Genomic DNA, 17,259 nt, shown 5'->3' with positions numbered 1-17,259 from the left:
GAGTTTCTCTTTTAATATTAACCTAAATGAAAGAGCTGTGAGAGGAACATATATAATGATAATCATATGAGATCAGAATAAAAGTACATCCAGCCTGTTTCTAAAAGCAATCAAGTTTGTTGCAGAATAAGGATATATTGAGTACAATCCTTCCTTGTGTACATCCTTCCAGSAACCACTGGTTTATTTCCAAATTCGAAAGATTAAATCTAGACCTTCCTTCACATCTTTACCTAATCCACTTTTGAACTAATTTGCATTTTGGTCTCCATGTGGTAGAGTTCCACAACCATATGCATTGTTCTGSATTACTCCTCCTCTTAAAAAACAAACAAAAAAGAGCTCTGGCTATTTCTCACCAAGTAGGAACTACAGGGCAGCTAAAGAATTGGTGCACAATTATTCCTCTTCACCAGCACATGCTCAGCTCGTGATCTTACGCATTATCATCTCATCCTCCCTCAACCTTCTGTTTTACACTCTAACAACTAGTAATAATCTAATTACCTTCATCTCAAATGGAAACCATGTTGCACTTCTAAGTGATCATTCTTGTATTCTCCCTTTGTGTCATCTTCTGTATGTTTTTTGTTATATGATGGCTAACATATGATGTGGTATTTACATAAGCTGGATTTCTGCAATAGCACAAGCCTTTTGTTTTATTTTACATTTCATTACTATTAATTTCTGAAGGTCTATTTATTTTTTAAACTACTGCTGAACACTGAGCTGATATCTTCAAATCATCATTCACCGATCCCATGATTCTTTTCCTGAATAACACAGATACGCTTAGACTCAACATTACACATGAATTGCTGGACTTATATTCTTCATATGCATCAATTTGTAAACATCAGCATGGAAAGTATTACCTTTTTATCATCCACATAGTCTACACTGTAAAGTCCTTTGGCAACTTTTTGCAGTTCAACTAAACAGCAGTTTTGCAACATTTGACAATTTTCCATCTCTTCTGTACATCACAGTCTTCTGGATGGGGGCTTAGTTGCCATTCCCCACTAAGTTTCAAAATTTGGTATTTTAACAGTTCTGTAAGGAATACATGATAGATCTGACAAAATGTACTAACATCACACAAATTACAATGTCTGGCAAGTCTGACGCAAAACARAAGGGTGGATGGTGATGTGCATTGAAACCAAAGAAGTTGCTGACAAAATATTTAAAAAAAATGATAAAATATTAAAAATAAACTCAAATAACACCTGATTTAGGAGTATCATTGGTTCTTTAATTGTTCTCATGATCAAATACAAGAAGTAGTTGAGAGAAATATCTCCCTTCCTTCCAGTCGTATTTGCCCAAAAGGCTGTCCTCTCTAATGGACAACAGTTCCACTACAGTCACCCTGTCTTTATTATTTACTAATTAAATTGGCACAGTGCTGTACATCAAGAAGCCATGTAAAAACTCTACCTGATGCAATACTGAAACAAGTGCTCACAGAAAGCAAACACCAAAACTGCAGGTGTTGCACTAATTTTTAATCTGCTCCTGGGTTAAATACAATGTATTTTCTTTGACCTATAAATACTGTTACCATTTAGGTCATTATCCCCTTGAAGACTGCCTTTCTTGTCCTGTTTTATCTCAGTATTTCAGATAAGAGAGCTGCATTCACTTGGGCAGTCTCACTGAAGGGCACTTCAGTCCAGAACTTGATAAATGTTTTAATGCATGTTGAGCAGCTTATCAGTTTTCCCAGTACATCTAAAGGGAGAAACAGAAAGCATCTGAGGAGCAGTGAATTGGTGAAAACTACATTGCAGACAGGACAGGACGGGCAGGGGGGAAGCTCTTCCTCATACAATGAAAGCTATCTGTACAAAATTCAATTAGTGGCAGCATGGCTACCACTATGGGCATCTTACATGTTCACAGAGCTCCCGTTCCCATACAGAACTCCACCTAAACTATTTTTCCTTCCTCAAATCATCTCTTTCATCATCTAAGGAGCTAGCCCTGCTTAGAGTAGGTTCTTRAACAGATTCCCTTGAGGTATTGTGTCCTACCGTCTTCTTGGAAGTAGAAGAACATTAATTCGCATGCAATGGAGTACACAGTAACTACAAAGGTCTGGAATGGATTCACACATCAACAAAWTTGTTCTATTCAGCTCAAGAGCATTTGTTTGGCTATCTTCCAGAAAATTAAACTGCCCCTTCCTCTCCCCCAAAATACGGGCTCTATCAAGAAAATTCAAGAAAYCCAAAACACTTCAATAATTAAAACCAGAAGCAAAATACTAACTGAGAGGAGAGAAAAAAGAACGTCCATTACCTTCATTTCAGATATTAAGTTCTTGAATTCCTGTAAGAAATATTTTTAAAGGATATTGCTTCAGTCTAACAAAATTCAATTTTCTTCTTGCTTAACTGACACTGGAAAAATATAAAGTAATCTAGCTACCCACACTAAGYCCACCTCCCTTGTATCAAGTCAGAATCTCTACCACATCAGGAAAGGCAAGAAAACAAGGCCTCTGCAAACGGGTGAATGATTCCATAGAAGTGACAGATTAATAGTGGAGAATGGAACCATATTCCACTTAAATCACTGCTACAGGATTTTCAGAACAAGGTTTTAAGTCACTATGTCTAAAAAGTACTAACATTGACAGATTTTGAATGACATCTGTCTGTGGTGTCTACAGGGGTGTTTTTGTTCCAAACACCAAAGAAAAAAAYATCTGCAAGTCCATGGTGATCACACATCAAAACCACTGTACGTTCTGTTCTAATACTTCACCATTTTTGTTTTGGGCATTCCAAAAGATATGCAAGTTTGCATATTTACAACTGTTTTGCAGCATAAGAATGATATGGCAATGCATCTCACCCAGAGCACTGTTGCCTTGGTGCTCACATGCTTACTTCCTTCTTCAGAACTCACACACAACTAATTCCACTTGCAAAATCTTCTGTGCAAAAAAGCTGGAACTGCATTTAATTTCAGTTAATTCAATTAATTTGACCAATTTAGTGGATGATTGTTGTGAAAATAATTCTTACTGTACCACAATACAAAGCCAAAACATCTAAAAATGTACTAGACATTTTAGAGACAGAGAGTTAAGAGGAACTTCTATGGCCAAGTTGATACCTATTAAAAGGAATACAGCAGGAAGAGGGTATCCTTTCTTACCTCTGTTTCAGTATAGAAAAATAGGAGGCAATACAGATGAGAGGAAACTTGCTACAAGGAAACTTGTAGCAAGACATGGGCTTGTCACACCATTTCATTATTGTCCTCCCAGTTACAACATATCTGCCTTTTATTATTGTAAATTTTTCAGTGAAGAGGGTATTTGTCTTAAAGAGTTTCCAGTACATGTTGGGTATTAYTTTTATTATATGGACAGTGACATGCTGTACAAAACATCATTATGATTACTGCTACTACAGCAGTAGAATATTACAAGCTCTAGTTACTCTACATGGAGCTTTAGTTTGCAATGTGAACAGCATAATTCCTATAGTTCCTCTGAGGCATTCCATAATCTGATACTCAAATAAAGCATTCTGCCTTCAGCCAGGTTATGCCTGTCTCTTGTAATGCCCATGAGTAATGATTTGCCTCACATACAATAGTAGTAATCTTTATTCAACTTCCAAGATGTTGCCAAGGAAAAAATAAGCCAGCCTATAAAGAGACTTACATGTGCAGGTCCCTATTTTGTTGGATAAAAAATCTGCTTACGAATCCCTTTACAGGATCAGGAGCCAAACAGTTATTTCCATGAAAACCAATACTTCATTTCATTCAGAATCGTAAGTGGGAAAAGAGGGTCTAGAACAGGAAACCCTCTGTCTAGATGGTCTGTCTAGACCATTTAGATGATGGTCTAGAACCATCAAAATACAGAATAACATTTCCTCTAGAACACTTCAAGGACAAAGTGCAACCTAAAGTTTCACTGGGAAAGGTCTGAAAGCTTTAGAAATGTAAATGCTGCAGAAAGATCTTTCGAGGTATGATTCTCAACAGTCTTGGATTTCTTTGAGAGAACATATGCATGAGGTCCTCTAGCAAAACATTATGGCTGTCGCGTGACATAATTTTGACAAAAATGATTGACAAAAATCCTATGATGCTTTTAGAGCTTATAATATTGAGGGCTTTTATGTCTTAACAGGGTATCTGTCTGTCCTCCAAAAAGGTTGTGGAAATAATTTAAAATGCAAAAAGACTAAGAACCAACAGATAACATTACTAAGACAGCAAAAATTCAGACAAGAAGGAATTCCATCTAAAATTCCACTGAAGCCACAGCAATAAAAACAAACCTAAGATCACTTCAAAATGTCTTACGGCTGCCTTTGAATTTCAGATGCCAAGCACAGATTTGACACTTCCCAAACARTTTCCTATTTGAAATGTTACACTAAAAACATACACCTAGTACTCTACACTTACACCTGGGATGTTTGTATTCCTGAGGAGTCTCATTAACCTTAGTGCAACCGGTATCTTGAGAGATAAACCCACAAAGGCTGGTTGTTCTTTAACTGCCCAAACAGCGCAAATGACCACTTACCATACATGCACAGATGGCTAATTGGTTTTAGCACAGTTTTCACAGCTTTAGGGAGGCGGACACCCCCTTTCTCAATTTCTCGAAAGGCTGGTACCAGCAGCTCAAGATTTCATGTTCCTAGCCCCCTCAGGTCCTCCTCCCTTACTTGGGCAACAACAGCAAAAAAAACCCCAAAGCTTTAGAGCAATTTACAAGACACACTTAAAACCCCCAATGCAATCTTAGGCAGTTCTTCAGTATATACATTGATTTCATTTCCTAGCTTCTCCCCCTAACCACGAAGATTGAGTTATTTTTGAAAAGTTATGTAGATTCTCACATAAGTGCYTGGCTTTAAATATTTCAGAACAAGAGCAAATGTCAGAAGATTTGCAATTAGGTTGCATGGACTGGCAACACTAGAACCCCACTATAAAAGATGAAGGTAAAAAAGAAAATTAGTGCAAAAAAAAAAAAAAAGTCTCCGCAGCAAAAGCTGTATTTTAACAGAACAATCCAGTTCAAATCCAGTGTTTGTGATGCTGTGCCTTTCTCTGAACTACTTGATAATGAAGATTTCTCCCACACAGATTCATTTGTACTTATATTGCTATCAGAAAAAGCAGATCATAGATAATGGGCTCCTATCACTGAGTTTAAGCAGTGACAGCAGGAACAGCTGCCCTGCCAAAGCGGACCAGCCACACGTAGGGCATATGTATCAGGCTATAACACCTCTTTGTTGAAACAAAACAGAGAGTTTAAGGACTCCACAGGAAGATTCGAATTCCTGAAAGGAACCTGTGCTCCAAGTACTACAGACTATCTTCCTCCATACTCCTAAAYTCTTGTCCTTTCACCCTTTATACCCGTTAGCTTCCAGTCTCTTCATTAACACTCTAAAACTGTTTCTGCAACTGCCTTTACTCCCAGCTCTCCATCTCTTCAGAGTGCACACCCTCATCCTTATCCAACACCTTCCTGAACTTTTTGAATTCCTTGTTAGGCTCCTTTTTCTGCATATTTTAGGAGCACTGAATATACTCAGGAAAAAAAAATAGCCCCCTTGCTCTTACATTCTTCAAGTGCTTCAGATCATCACCTGAAAACTGAGAGGATAAATCACAGCAGATGTCTCAATCCCTATGACCTTCAAGTGGAAGTCCTTTCTCACRTGCACACGCACTGGTAAACTGGCACAGCTCCTCTGAAGGGCTGCAACATGAATATGAAATCTTGGAAAGTTTTAGTTGTGTTTTAACAAGTCCTAATAAGCATCACTCAGAACCTTCTCAAAGAGCCAAGTTTGAGAAAACTTAGATAAAATCAATAAAGTAAAAGAAAAATCCTTTGGTGAGTGAAGACTGTCCCTAGACAATTTTTAAATGCTTGCTCCATGGCATGAAAATTAAACAATTTTAGCAAGATAAGAGTCAGACTAACTCTAAAGAGCACAAGAATAAACACACAGCAACTGTGAAGTAGATCGTAACGCAGGCTACAGCCTATATATAAGAACAGTGACTGCCAGCTGCATACCTTAAAAGGAAATTTTAGGAAATGAGGATGAGCAATTCCTAAAATTACTGACCATTCTTACATCTGCTTAGCTGCCCTGAAAACTCCCATCTCCAGAATGATGCAGCAAATACCTTGGCTTTACAGAAGTCATAGGCTATCAGATGATGAGAAGACACATTTCTCCTTCCAAACTAGCTCTTCCTGCCTCTCCATGGAATTACAGTGACTCTAGGTTGCATCTGTATTCCTTTATGAATGAACAGATAAGGCACGCAGAATAATTTAGATTTTTATTCAGCACAAAGAACAAAGGAAGCCCTCCAGGCCATCCCTCATAAAGTCTGTATTCGTTTCTTGGCTGGTATCTTTCTGCTTTAAACAAGCTTTGAAACTAAGATGTCTCGCACAATTTTTTTGATGGACCTACTTACTGATTGTGTATTTTAAAAAACAGTTGACAACAGGAGGTCAAGCAATTCAAATCCATCTTTGAAAAAGATAAGTGCAGCTTACTAATGTTGGCTCACTGAGGACTGTTTAATATGATGATTACCAGCAAAAGCTGACAGGAGTGTTGACAGAGATCTGAAATAAATTTTTGGCCCACACCTGAACAGTTAGACTATCTATTATCTTATTTTTATTCTTCAATGCTAGAAGCAGGTGTCTATCATAACATAAATGAAACAGCCTTTCCTGCCACATAATTCCAAGGATTATGCAAGGTCTAGCACTACCATTTCCTAAGCTATTTCAATGCAAATTAAAAAGTTACAGCAGCTTTTGCCACAAGGCCTGCAGAGGGTCACCAGGTGAGGGCATGTTCGTTTGCACAACTCTAAAAAAGAAAATACAGGCTTCAAAGTTGGTACTTCGTTTGACACATTTCAGAGGGTTTAGATTTGGGGGTTTTGTGGGTTTTCTTGCCCTAAATACTTCAGCCTTTACTCTTACTCTGCCAACTGTATTCCCCCTAAAGCTCAACTTTAGAGAATGCAGGGGGCAAGATACCACTGCTTATTTAATTGTGTAATATGCCTCCATCACATGCGCTTTAGGAAACAACATACATCAAGCACATCCCTGGGGTCATTTTCCAGAAATTTCATTTACATTTTTTAATTGCTGCTTTTCATTCCAAACCCAGGTAACATAAACAACATTAAGCATGCCCTTATCAAACAGCTGTTCTTTAACCAGAATCTCAAGTCTACTTTGACTTGATATTACTTTATAAAAAATGAATACCAATTAAAGACGTGACCCCATTTCCATAAGACACACTGCACGAATTGTGCAGTAGTGTAAGAAAGAAAAATCTAATAGTTGGTGAAATTTCTATGCATATATGTTAAAAAAAAGGAAGYAAAATAAAAATTTCACTTTTTTATGTAAGCATAAAGTTAAAAAACCTAAAAAACTAAAAACCTGGAAATGTAGTGTGTGAATGAAAAAAATGTATTTAACAGAACCACTAATATAGAAGTACTGAGTAGAAAAAATAGGAGACGCATTAAAGTGCTACAAACATTCCCTGAACCATACATTACATACAACTGGCATATTTTAATGCATGTAAAGTCTTTCTGAACAAACCAAGATTTTTACATAGGCTTAGCATAAGTCCAACTAGTGTATTTACATGAAAATACCATCATTAGACCTCTTGTTCTTACAGCAAACAAGCATTCCTTTTATTTCTTCTACCACAGAAAGTTAGAAAAAAGGCACAGTTAATGCCATACTACTATACTAAGGCATAGTTAGAAAATAGTGCACAGTTACTTGCCAATTTGCACTGTGAAAAGTGGTTTTGCCATAATAAAATCTAATACGAACAGAACTGGAACATAACCCAGGAAAACACAGCTATTTTCTAGTAGAAACAGGTATATTTCTTAGATTGCCTCATAAAGGTCTTTCCTCTTAAAACAGCAGAACCTAAGTCCTGTTCCTCTTACCAGAAAGGGCCAAACTTCAATCTTAGCAGAGGTTCATTTCACTGGTTTTGACAAGAGACTAAAATAGCGATACCTGCTCCAAAAACTAGTGTTGACAGGATACAATTTCTTTATGGGGGCAAGGGGAAGAAACATTAAGTCACTGTYGTCCAACTTCATTTTTGTATTTCCAAGACCATACTCCCTCCCTGGTACTGTAACATATGAAGATTTCCATGCTGTATTAAGAAATTATCTTCAATATTCACTGAAAAAGACAATTGTTTTCTTCTTTCTCAGATGGAAAATTAAGGCTCAGATATTTAATAACTTGCCAAAAACATTGTAACACTTCGTCTGCTAGAAGAGCAGAAACAGTATTAGAACGCTGCTTGGTTCTGTTGTTAAAGTATTCAGAAATCTGATATAATCATTTAGCCTTGGCCTTTTATATAAATTTTATTCTGCCATCAGCTTGGTAAGATCCAGTGAAAGCCATTCCTTCAGTGTTCCTTTACTGTCTTTGACTCAATGAAACACCCTTAGGGTTTTAAACTTTGTTATTAATGTATTACCTTTGCTCAATATTAGCATCAAACAATTATTATTAAAGTAGTAAAATAAAATTAGATTTAAAGTATTATGCACAATAGGATAAACATGCCATCTTTACTCCCCCTAGTCTCCTCTTCCTTCCAAGAGCATTACTTCTTTCACTCACTGTAATCTGTTTTCTTTTTTAAGAGAATGTTATGATAGCTTAAGCTACCATAATGTTTCTGAATTGATCAAAAAGCAGCCATGGCTACAGAACACTTACAATACTCTAAGTCTTAAAATTCGCTCATGCCACAACTTCAGAACACAGTTAAGAAAACATATTGTAATCTACTCAGCTTAATGTGAAAGGTAATCACTTTATGGAAATGTTTAGTCATTTTACGGTAGCTAGCATAAGGGCAGCATTGCTGGCATCTCTGTCATCTCTTGGCTCCTTTTAAGCATTTTTGAAATACATTTTGTACAAAGCAGATTTTTTTATTTTATATATTCTGAATCAGAAAAGTTTGCATGGTTTACATAGATGTTTTGAACAAAAATATAGAAAGTATCATCCCAAATTTAACCAAGTTAGGTGTATCAGCTTTGCTGGATCACTACCCACGTGCATGTGTGACTGTACACACCTGCACACACACACATACTTCTGTCCTCAGACCACCACACACCCAAACAATGTCTTGAGATGCACATAACTGTAGTTCCATACTGTCTTCCACTACAGGTCATATGGTCTCACTGATTTAACTACTGAATGCTCAAGAATATTTGAGTGTGTGTTGCACTGCCATCGTATTACACTAAATTGTTCTGAAGCAGTGGGCAGTGTTAAAGTATGGCCTACTGTGCTTACCCATTGCAAACCTATACCAAATAACCAGATTTAAATTATGTAACCTTATTTCTTAATGTAAGCTTGCGTTTTGTGTTAAGTGTATAGCATAACATGAAAGAAAAAAAAATATCTGTTCTCAGAGGAACTAGCAGTGCTTTCTCCCACAGTTTTTGTTATGGTAATAACAATATTGCTTGGATTTAAGTAATCAAAAAATTTAGCTTAACCTCAATGAGTAGCAAATAAAAGGCCCTAAACAATGCAATGACGAATATGAATGTACTTAGCATTTTCATGGTTACTGATGACATTCAGAAAATAGCTGTGATATATTGCATTTAGCTCCAAAGAATTAGCATTAGGGGATCAGCATTCATACAGGCAACAGATCTGCAAACTGYAATGAGGTTTCAGAAGACAAATAGGAAAGTCATTGCACATGACTCCAGGGTCTGTCTCACCTCCTTCGTAATTGTAAAGTCATGACTTTAGTTAACATAACATTTTATACAACCCGCACAGCGAACTCAGCTCACAGTTTGCTTTTTGTTTTTTCTGTTTTGATTAGCATGGGATTTTTTTGTTTTTATACAGAGACATAGGTCAGATATACTACTTAAGAAATGAAAAGGTCATCACTGGAAAACACTTTGTGGTAAGTACATGACTGTTGAAAAACTGCAGCACTGAATGAACATGATTAAATTCATTTTCATTCCTTTGCACTATAAAAAGAATCTTATCACCAAAATGAACAACCAGTAATGCGCTCATCAGCTACTAGCTTCTTAGATGAGCTCCAGCTCCTCAACTACACCTTTATTTACAGCACATTGTTAGATTTAAGATTTAATCTCTCTAAGACTAGATTTTTAAGGGCGGCTAATGACATGACTTTTAGCCTTCATGAATAAAAGTCACTGATACAGAAGTATGTCCTAATTAACTTTAATCATCCATTTTAATCATTTCAAAAGCTTATTTTAGAATGTTATAAGTTAGCACTACGTTATTTTCTGTAACTGGTTATATGTTATCAACTCATAATCATTACACAACAGTTTTCAACTAAATATAATTTTTATATTAAACATGAAATTTCATCCCCAGCAAGAAACATACATCACAATTGTAACTTCAGAACTTATTTAAATATTTATTCAAATTACTGTCTTTTATAGTGTTATGAAACATGTAATTCAATATAGCAAACAGAAAAATAAAAACTATGTCCACGTAATTTGTCTCACACAGGATTTAAAAGGTATCAAAACATATTAATAACATGATTTTAATTTTTGAGTAAGCAAAACTGCTTTATATGTAGTATGCAGACAGGAAAAACAATAAACATTTTATTTTTAAGTAAGTTCAATATTATCTGTTTTTCTAATAAAATAGGAAGATTTCTGGTTGCTATTTTTCTCCATGACTGCTGAGCAAATAGGCATCAGAACTTCAAGCTCAGTTTCGYAGATATTCTGAAAGTGAGAACAAACCACCCTGATTTTCTGCTTCCAACTAGTTTCCTGGTTATTGAACTACCTTCCTTAAGAAAACATTTGCTGAAAACATTATTTCTGCAGAGATAACCATTACTGTCATTACTGTCAAAAGCAGATTCAGCACGTCAAGAGCTTAGCAGTTCGATGGGAAACTTCAGCAGAAAGGTACTTCTTCTGTCCCTCATCCCCCAGTTATAATTTGCAATTTTTTTCCAAATTATTTTAAATTATAGTRCCCTTAGACTTTTAAAAAAATGTTGTGACAGTCTTTAAAGTTACAACTATTTTTACACATTTTTTACAAAATTATTTTGCTTGCTTGTCTTGAAAATGGTTTTCTACTATCCTATCCATTTGCATAATGCAAGATGTAGTTGCATAAAAACATATATACGTACTCACATCATGAGTCCCCACTCCCCTCCAAACAATCAGAGAAAATCTGCTTCCACTCCAATGATTTCACTGAAGCTACAAATGTGCTGCATGCTTAATAAGTCTATTTGTCATCTCAGGGATTTAGGTTACAACGTTAGCTCCATTTTTCACAATCAGTTAATAGCCAAGGTATAGAAGTACTTCTAATCAGTTCAACTAGACAACTGTTTATACTCATATGTGACTCAGAAGTCCCTTTGTCACTCCTCAGCTTTGCCAACTGCTCTGCTGCAGCGCTCCAGCTGCTGCTCAGCTGCAGAGCTGGCACAGCTGGCRCAGCCAGAGTCCTCTGTTCACATTTTACCCATTCAAATGGGCTGGCATCCCAGTGGATTAAGCTGTGCCTGTGCACCGGGCTGATATCAATTTTACAAAGACCCGACACTTACTTACCTTCCAAATYACTGATTCAAGTACCTAATCTATTCTCCTGCTCAGAAACGCATTATAGAGACCCTTAATTTAACACAGCGTGCCATAGGAAAGCCATRACAAACTAGGAACATTTATTCACTTAAATGGACTAAYATGTGACAAGAATGTTCTCCGTTASTATACATTATACTGTGTCAAACATACASAGACAGGACGTCAGTAAAATTAGGAAAAAAGCAGAGAACAGAATAGATTGAAAAGGGTTGAGTCAATTTTAACAGATGTTTACTAGGAGAATGCTCCTCAGGGGACACAAGCAGAGAAGATGAGATGCCAAAATTACAAAAAGGAAGACAAAGAACATTTTTGTCAAGAAGAACAGACATAGATGGATGGAATCAGGTCCTGAAGACCTCTGAAGGTAAGATTTTTCCATTTAAGGTGAAAATAGGGACAAAAAGGYTTTATCGCAAAAGAGGCTGAATTTGCTCATTTCATCTGGAGTGAGATAATGCAGTGATGTACCAGAGAAGTGTAAAACAGAGAAACCAGAGCCCCACACCATCTGTATAAATCTTCATAATCTGAAAGACTTAAGGTTTCAAAACRGTCTAACTCATGCGCAGGCAACGTTAACCGTCATTACACAAAAGCCAGTCTAGCTTGCCAGGCACACTGACTGCTGGAAAAAAATGTGAGTTGGCTCAGAAAACTGCCTTGTCATGAGATTTCAGCTTTAGGTTAGAGATTGTACACACCTGTTTTCCCATGATTTTTCTGAGAAGAGGAGGGAAAAACAACATTAAACTTCATTCCTTGACGTATTTAACGGTCACTCTTAAATGAGCTGTGATTGCTATACTATGTTCCAGAGCTTTAGAGAATTTGATTTAAATGGATTTAGCAAGCACAACAGCTTTGCTGTGGATGCCATAAAGATTTTAACCCCAGGAAATGATCATAAGAATAATGCAGAAAATCACGTGGCCACAAAAATGCAAGAAGCAAAAAAACTTCTCATATAAAAGGCCTAGAGATTTTCAGATTTATATATCAGAATTAACAAATTAAACTATTTCCAGAAGCGAACTGGAAGGTAACAAAAAGCTGAAGATGACATATTGAAAACTCTTAAACAAAAGGCATTCAAACCACCGTAACAGTTTCTATCACATAACTGAGAACTGGAAAAAAAAAACATATTTGATCTTTAGTTATTTATTGACATATAGTCTTAAATATGGGAGATAAGAAATATATGGCCTGCAAGACAAAGAATTTCACTGATTAGAATTGTTTGAAAGTGAAAGATATTTCCTCAAAATAGAAAAAGAATCTTTATTTAAAATGTCTCCAATATTCTCTACAAACCCTTCTTGAAATAAAGTTCTTGTAAGACATCGGATAAGTATGAATATCTTCCACTTTTGCCTCAACTGCACCGCAGGCATTATTTTAAGACTGCAATAAAAAGCTTAGTTAAAGACCTAAATTTCAATTGTGCTTATATAACACAACATCTATCCTTGTGTATTCGGTGAGACTAATTTACACTATAAAAATTCTCTTATTCTTTGAGTAAGCACAGGAAAACAAGTCATGAATTCAATTTATTATTCCCTGAAGGGCCCTGTATACAGACACACTACACATTTATAGCATGCTACCCATCAATATGAGTGTCAATATTTATATCAATGTATTAATCACATCATTTCTATTTTTTGCAATACAGTAACTGTAGATGTAACAGTAACCATGACATAGTATGTATGTGCACCACAAAATAAGATTACCCACTTAATAGCCTACACTTTCAAATGCAAGATTCTTGGTTAAATGGTTGCTTCTTGGAATAGCAAAAACACTATTGCTGAAGTACCACAACATCACCATGAGCTAATAAAGCTGGAACTAGCACAGTACATTTACAGCCACTTACACTAGGCAAACAGCTCCACACGTAAGTGACATACATGCTTGTGTTGCATACCAGAGGCACTAGCATGTCGTTCTGAGCGCAGAGCACCCCAAGCCTGGGTGGAGTGAGCAGGAGTGCACCAAACCAGAACAGATCTCACTGAGTAGAGCTGCTTCTCCGTAACACCGTCACATCCCACCACTGAGGCTCACCTGTCCAAGTCAGTGCAGCAAGAGGTCAGCTCTGCAGGCAAAAGGCTACAGAGACTCTTTTACCAGACAGAGTAGAGATGTTGATGGTTTTGTGTAATGATAAATCCATCTCTCCTGCATACTGCTTACCTAAAATGCCAATAGTTCACTTTTCATACAATATTCAGAGAACCTTCTCTAGGGTACCTGAAGGCCAACTGCTTGTGTTAGTCAAAACACAGATTACAGACTTCACAATATCTGCTCAGGCATTCCAGGATCCTGAGCAGCATTTGCCTAGAGCCAATTAGGAGCAAAATGGTCAGTGAAACAAGCATTCAGCAAAATGAGCAACACTCGGAATTAAGAAAGCTTGACAGACACAGGTGCTATCCAGGTTCCTCTTTCAGACAAAGAAAACATTAATAGCTGATTTATGCTTCATAATGAACTCCGTCACAGCACTAGCTACCAGTACTCCTGCATACGCAATTATTTTTTAATGTATATGCATCTTCAATACCATTTAGGAAACTTCATCTCTACACACACACGGCTTGTTGAGTGGACAAAGAAATACTAAGCTCCATGGGAAGTACACTCTGAGAGCTGTTATCACTGTAGGAATGGAGATTGGGAAAGGCCCTTGACAACTAGAGAAAGGCAAATACTGTATCCATATTCAAGAAAGGCCTAAATGACAATCCAGGGAACTACGGACTGGTCACCATCACCAGTAACAAGGGAAGTACAGCAGGAATCTACCCCTGGACCTGTCCCATTTACATCTTTACAAAAATCTGGACGAGGTGATGCAAGTGCACTCTCATCAAGTTTGCAACTGACACTGAACAGGGGGAGAAGAGTTAATACGCTCAAGGGCAGGGCTGCCACCCAGAGGGACCTAGACAGGCTGGAGGAATGGCCTGACAGAAACCTCATGCAATTCAGCAAGGACAACTCTGCAGTGATACAGGCTGGGCACAACCTATCTGGGAGCAGCTCTGCAGAAAAGGACCTGGGGGTAGTGGCAGAGATGCTGCACCAGCAGTGGGCCCTGGCAGCAGTAAAAGCCAAAATCATCCCAGGCTGTAGGAACAACAGCGTAGCCAGTACATCGAGGGAAGTGATTATCCTCTTCTATTCAGCACTTGTTAGACTCCACCTAGATCACTGTATCCAGTTTTGGGACCCCTGATCACAAGAAAGATGTCAATAAATTGGAGCGAGTTCAGCAGAAGGCCTCACAGATGGTTGGAGCTGGGAGCACTTGCCCTGTGAGGAGAGGCTGAGGAAATGGGGCTTGTTCAGCCTAGAGAAGAGATGACTTCAGAGAGAACTAGTAGAAGCCCCCCAAAWCCCGTGAGCGTGTTATTGCAAAGATGGTGGGAGGACGGGCATACACTGAAAGACAATGGCACAAATTGAAACAGGAGATTTAGACTGGACATAAGTCGGACTGGTACAGGTTGCCCAGTCAGGTTATATCCTAGGAGGTTTTTCAAGATCCTATCCTAGGAGGTTTTCAAGAGCCAACTGGAAAAAGCTCTAAGCAGCCTGGTCTAATTTCAAAGCTGAGCCTGCCTTGAGCAGGTAATTGGACCAGAGATTTCCTGAGGTCCCTTCCAATCTGAATTATTCTATAGTTCTACACAATTTATTCTACTGTTCAGAAGTCAAATCTCTACACTAAAATGTATCCTGGTAATTCAATGATTGAGAAGCAGAAAGTACACAATATCTAATAATATTAGATGACACTAACTGGAATATTGAATCCAATTCTATTCACACTTGAAAGACTGCTAACCAAGGCTTGGAGGCGAGAAGGAAAAATGAAACAGCACTATTCCTTAGTCACTTAAGACATTTGTTTTGCTTACAAAATTACAAAGCAATTCAAGTAATACATATTAAGTTAAAATGTGGCTTATAATCTGTTCTTAAATTTGCAAAATGTTTTATAATCTAAAAAACAAACAAACAAACAAAAAAACCAACTTAGAGTCTAGTATCTTTCCAACATCATCAACAGAAACTGGCCAGTCCCCAAACTGCCCTACAGCAGAGAATAATCAGTGTAAACGTCTGAGGGTGCTAGCGAAGTATCTTCTACAACAAGTATCTTTTATTTTGGGAAGAAACTTCCCAAACTTTATCTATCCCACCATAATGAACTGTATGTTGTATTACTGCAAGCTCATCAGAAAGTTTTCATTGTGTGGCATACAAATTAGCCAGCTACCACACTTACAGTTAGAAGAGAAATAAACCCGTAACTTTTGGCATATGCTCCTTATGCTAGGGAACTTTCATCCGCAGGTCAGGGTAATGTTTTACTATGATTTTCCCCAAGGAAAAATCAAGGTGCTGTTGTACCAGCTTTTTATGTAGCAATTCAGCAGCTGAGCGTTTGCACTAATTTAGAATGATACCAGTGATGATTCTCCCCTGGAATTGTTGGATATGCTCCGTTTCTCTTCCAGATGGTCCTTCTCCTAAGTCTGTGAAATTGGCTGGAAGGCTGATGTCCTTTTATAAATTGACAGTTATTCTAACACTAACCATGATTTCCTGACATTTTCAGAAGATACAATAAAATACTGGGGTCCAATTCTTTTCATTTGTGGGATTTTTCGTGCTTTTCTTTTAATCATATCAGCATAATTAGGCCAGTTGAGGTGCTACTGGCAGAAGGGGGTGTGTTGAGGGGAGAGAGACAGATGAATCATCCCCACCATGTTCAAATGTCTTCTTCTTTTGGGGGGTGAGAAATGAAATTTCACAATATCTAAATATGCTGAGCATCACTCTACTCCAGATGAATGACTTGAATCCCAGCACGGCAGCGATAACAGACATCCACTGGAGTAAACCACGTGTGACAGGCAAAGTCAATCAACCATTAAGAGTTAACATTGACCCCAAAATTACCCACAAATTCAAACAAAATCAGCGATAAGATTCCAGAAATTTCCAAAGCTCATCTGCATTTAGTCCTCTTTCTCTAAAAAGTTTGAATATTTATCAGGTCTTTTCCCCTCACTTTTATAATATTAGAAACAAGAGTTGACTTAAAAGCAATAACTCATCCCACTGAGGGTTATGTTTTCACTCCTGGTCAAAATATAGAATTAGCTTTATAAACACTGTGTAATTGACCTGTGAGGTTCAATAGCTCAGAACATATTGAACAAAGAGCTTAGCGATATGCAAGAAGGGATTGAACATAATGATTAATAGCCTCTGTAACTGTATTAAGTAGACTAAAAATTGCAAGAACCTCAATCTTCATGCTCCAGGGCACAGACTTATAACCAGCTGAGATCATGAATAAATTTCTCCCCAGTACATTACTTCAAAGTTAGGTACACAGGGAATAGTTTATGGCTTTGGAGACTTGCAGGACCTTCAGTATTTTCCTTTTCT

General features: G+C 37.4%; 2 protein-coding genes across 4 annotated transcripts in view; one reads left to right on the top strand and one right to left on the bottom strand.

Annotated features, from left to right (window-relative positions):
* LOC146592707 (uncharacterized) overlaps positions 1 to 4,305 on the top strand; it is a 20,880-nt gene extending 16,575 nt beyond the window's left edge. The window contains exon 3 of the mRNA XM_085310584.1: positions 4,163 to 4,305. Within this exon, the coding sequence (XP_085166710.1) occupies positions 4,163 to 4,305 (143 nt within the window). The remainder of the gene's footprint in view (positions 1 to 4,162) is intronic.
* CDK14 (cyclin dependent kinase 14) overlaps positions 1 to 17,259 on the bottom strand; it is a 330,258-nt gene that overhangs the window by 278,973 nt on the left and 34,026 nt on the right. The gene's annotated exons all lie outside the window — the stretch shown is intronic.

Source organism: Rhea americana, unplaced genomic scaffold, assembly GCF_003343005.1.
Source record: "Rhea americana isolate MKP2758 unplaced genomic scaffold, rheAme1 scaffold_32, whole genome shotgun sequence".
NCBI classification, from domain to species: Eukaryota; Metazoa; Chordata; class Aves; order Rheiformes; family Rheidae; genus Rhea; species Rhea americana.
The sequence above is the reverse complement of the archived record's forward strand: the minus strand, read 5'-3'. Positions and strand labels throughout refer to the sequence as shown.